The sequence below is a fragment of the Monopterus albus genome, unplaced genomic scaffold (genome assembly GCF_001952655.1).
Source record: "Monopterus albus unplaced genomic scaffold, M_albus_1.0 scaffold264.1, whole genome shotgun sequence".
Taxonomy (NCBI): domain Eukaryota; kingdom Metazoa; phylum Chordata; class Actinopteri; order Synbranchiformes; family Synbranchidae; genus Monopterus; species Monopterus albus.
Window position 1 is genome coordinate 145,418 of NW_018128144.1, and position 3,767 is coordinate 149,184.

General features: G+C 40.5%; 1 protein-coding gene across 1 annotated transcript in view; it reads right to left on the reverse strand.

The window, feature by feature from the left end:
• The window catches only part of LOC109972649 (glutamate receptor ionotropic, kainate 2-like), a gene marked incomplete at its 3' end in the record, with an annotated part of 259,232 nt that overhangs the window by 109,234 nt on the left and 146,231 nt on the right, over positions 1–3,767 (reverse strand). The window contains exon 5 of the mRNA XM_020621657.1: positions 3,481–3,534. Coding sequence (XP_020477313.1) covers positions 3,481–3,534 — 54 coding nt within the window. The remainder of the gene's footprint in view (positions 1–3,480; positions 3,535–3,767) is intronic.

Sequence of the window (3,767 nt, forward strand, 5' to 3'; positions counted from 1 at the left end):
TATGTTACAGTTTAAAATACAGTTTGTGGTTTTAATTTTAACCAAACTTTCCAGCATGTATTGTTTGAGAGTTAAAACTCTTTAGACTCTAAACGTATTCATGTATTCATGGTGGAAATTTTGTGTGCGTTTGTAATACATATTAAATTAAGTAATGCTTGTTATTTTTCATAATAATAACATTGCTAACCACAAGGAAGGTTAGTGATGAATTTAGTCCCGACCACTGATTCCTCAGATGTTGTTTGCACCTACAAAATGGCTTTAGTTCTTCATCTCAAATAGTTAACTGATTCTTGTGAAATTACATAATCTAGCCACAGTGGTTGCAAGCCAGTGACCTCTGTGCCAGTCCTAAGCCCGGATAAATAGAGAGGGTTGCGTCAGGAAGGGCATCCGGTGTAAAAACATGCCAAATTTAAACATGCGAATCATCAGTGTGAATTCCATACCGGATCGGTCGAGGCCTGGGTTAACAACAACCACCACCAATGCTGTTGACCTACAGGGTGCTGGCGGAAATTGGACTACTGTTAGTCGAAGAAGGAGAGGAGGTAGAAGGATTTGTAGACAGAGAGAGAAGAGGAAAGGCGGGAGTATAGGTCTGAGAATAGGGACTCCTAACGTTGGCACATTGACAGGGAAAGGTAGAGAGCTGGCAGACATGATGGAGAGAAGGAAGGTAGATATACTGTGTGTGCACGAGACCAGGTGGAAAGGTAGCAAAGCGCGTAGCATTGGAGGGGGATACAAACTGTTTTATTATGGTGTGGACAGGAAGAGAAATGGGGTAGGAGTGATCCTAAATTTTTTTACTTAAAGAAACTATTATTTACAAAGAATTTCATGTGAAATTAAAGTCACTATCTTTGAAAAATTACTGTTTTCTTATGAGTTAGTAATAGTCTGTTATTTTACAGTAGCTTATTGGTGCCCCAGGTACCAGAATATTACAGTTCTTTTGTGATTTTTTTTTTCTTAAGGTGTATGCTGCACATGAACATGACTCAAGGGAAAATGGATGTCAATCTTTATGCGTCAGCCCTGTTTTTGACTGGCAACCTGTCCAACATGCACTCCACCTCTCACCCAATGTCAGCTTGGATTGGCTGCATCTCCCCTGCTACCTTGAGTGATGAGCATGTACATATATAGGTGAAGGAGGTGTGCAGAGATTGTAGCTTGGTGCCCTTGGTATGAGAATGGGGGAATGAGAGTCAAATGGTAAAGGCTAAAAGAGCTAAATAAGCACATGATTTTTACTAAAAAGCATTTGACCAAATGAGGGCCTCTTTTTAAAAGTACCATAGCAGAGCAGTTGAACAAAGGCTGACTCAGCGTGAGATATACAGCCCTTTTAACACATCTACTGGAAAGACAAAATATGAAGGCTGGAGAAGGGGGAAAAGAGGAACAGGAATAAGAAAAAAGGAAAAACAAGACTAAGAAAAGACCAAGTAGGAGGAATGTGACGAACTTAGAGGACAAAGACAGGAAAGTGGAAGTGGAGGCTACACTCTCAAACCAGAACAAGATGGGATGGTAGGTAAAATCAAAATTAAAACTGAAAATAGTGATATGTAAATAATCTGTCCCCTATATTACATTGAAAACAATACAGTAGCACATTATTTGATGTGATACCTCATCCATTTTATTCTTTGCTCAAAATAAACACTCACTTTGATCCTGATGCCTGCACCACATTCCAAAATAAGTTGGGACAGTGAAGTATTTACCACGGTGTGTTTCCGTTCCTTTTCACAACACTTAAAAGACATTTAGGTACTGAGGACACCAAGAGATTCCGTGTGTCAGGTGTCATTTTGTCCCATTCTTCCTGCAAACAAGTCTTAAGGTTCGCTACAGTCCTGGGTCTTCTTTGACACAATTTGTGTTTCAAAATGTGCCACACAATCTCTACTGGGGACAGGTTGGGACTGCAGGCAGGCCAGTCCAGCACACTTTTCTTCCACAGTCTGGCTTTGGTAATGTGGCACTATGAGGTTTTGCATCGTCTTGCTGAAATATGCCTGGAAAAGATGTTGTCTTGAAGACAGCATATGTAGCTCCAAAGTATTTTTCAGCATTAATGGTTCCATCACAGAAGTGTAGGTTACCTTTGCCAAAAGCACTGACAACCCCAGACCATGACAGACCCTGGCTTTAGAACTTGTAGCTGGTAACAGTCCGGATGATCCTTTTGGTCTTTGGTCTGGAGCACAAGGTGTCCATTCCTTCCAAAAAAGACCTGAAATACTGATTTGTCTGACCACAGTACATGTTTCCACTGCGTGATGGTCCATCCCAGATGCCTCTGAGCCCAGAGCAGTCCACGACACCTCTGGACACTTTTGACATAGGGCTTCCTTTTGGAACAGCACAGTTTTAAGTGATATTTATGGATGTAACTACATATTGTGGTGCTTGACACAGGTGTGCCAAAGTAATCCTGAGCCCAAAGTAATCCTGTGCCCATGTGGTTATATTGCTTATAAAAGAGTGATGATCCTTGATACAGTACCGTCTGTATCAAGGGATCGGAGAGCTCGGTCATCCATCATAGGCTTGGGCCTTTATGAACTGAATTCCCTCCAGACTTCTTGAATCTTTTAATCATGTTCTGCACCGTAGAGGGTGACATATCCAAATCCCTTCCTATCTTTCTATGAGGAACTCTGTTTTTAAACTGAAACCACTGTTTTCAGTTTTAATTTTTGATTTTACCCAAGTTTTTCTGATTTGGGGTTGTAAAAAAAGCAAAAAAATGGTCAACTAAAAGAAATATAACTTGAGGCCACAACTAGTAATTTGCTATACAGTATATGAAATTATTGTCTATCTCTCTGGAGAGTTCATTAACCAGGGACAAAGGAATGAATCATAGAAATAAATGCAAAATAAATAGATGAGAAACTGAAGATTGAACAGCGGCGTCATAATAGTTCATTCATAGTCCTTTAGTAATTTTCTGCTTGTCTTGCCAGTCCACTAACTTTCCTGTTTCACATGCTGCCACTCTCAACTGCCCTGGAGTAGGCTTATCTTGTCTTTCCCTGTCACATGATTTCTGATACTTTCCTCAAGCGTACCTGTTCCCATTTCCCTCATTAGTTCCATAATACTGGTCCTCTTCCAGTTGTCCTCTGCCAGACTGTTTTGTACTGTACCATCCCAGTGTCCTGTTTCCAGCATTCAAAGCCTGTCTGTTTTTGGACTTAACTTTTTGCCTGCCTCTTTAGCCTTGCTTGCCTGTTTTTGTGGCCCGAGCTGTTCTTCTATAACTTGCCTTCATCTCCATTACTGTGAATAAAGGTGAACAGTTTAAATGTTTACATGATGTTCCTGAGTCATGCACCCGAGTCCAATGTGGTTCTGAGCTGTGACATTTGAGCATGCAACATATGTTAATGGGATATATAACTCTGAATTAGACCTGATGACAAAGCACCTGTGCAGCACAGCCTTCTCTCTACTTACCAGTGTAGTGAAGATGTAGTGATAATATTCTGTCATCATCCCCATAGCAAGAGCCTAAGAAGGAGAGTGATGGAAAGGGGAGAGAGAGAGAGAGATTTATAAATGAATAGGGAAACAAGTACAGTATTTTGTTATATTGGGAGCACACACACATGCATTCATCTGTTTATGCAACTGTATTACCATGTAATATTCTGCTACACATCTTCAGCCACAGGTTCAAAGATATGAAATAAGCCTACCCACCAAAAAAAACAGCTAAATAAAGCATGAGATAATGCTTGGTT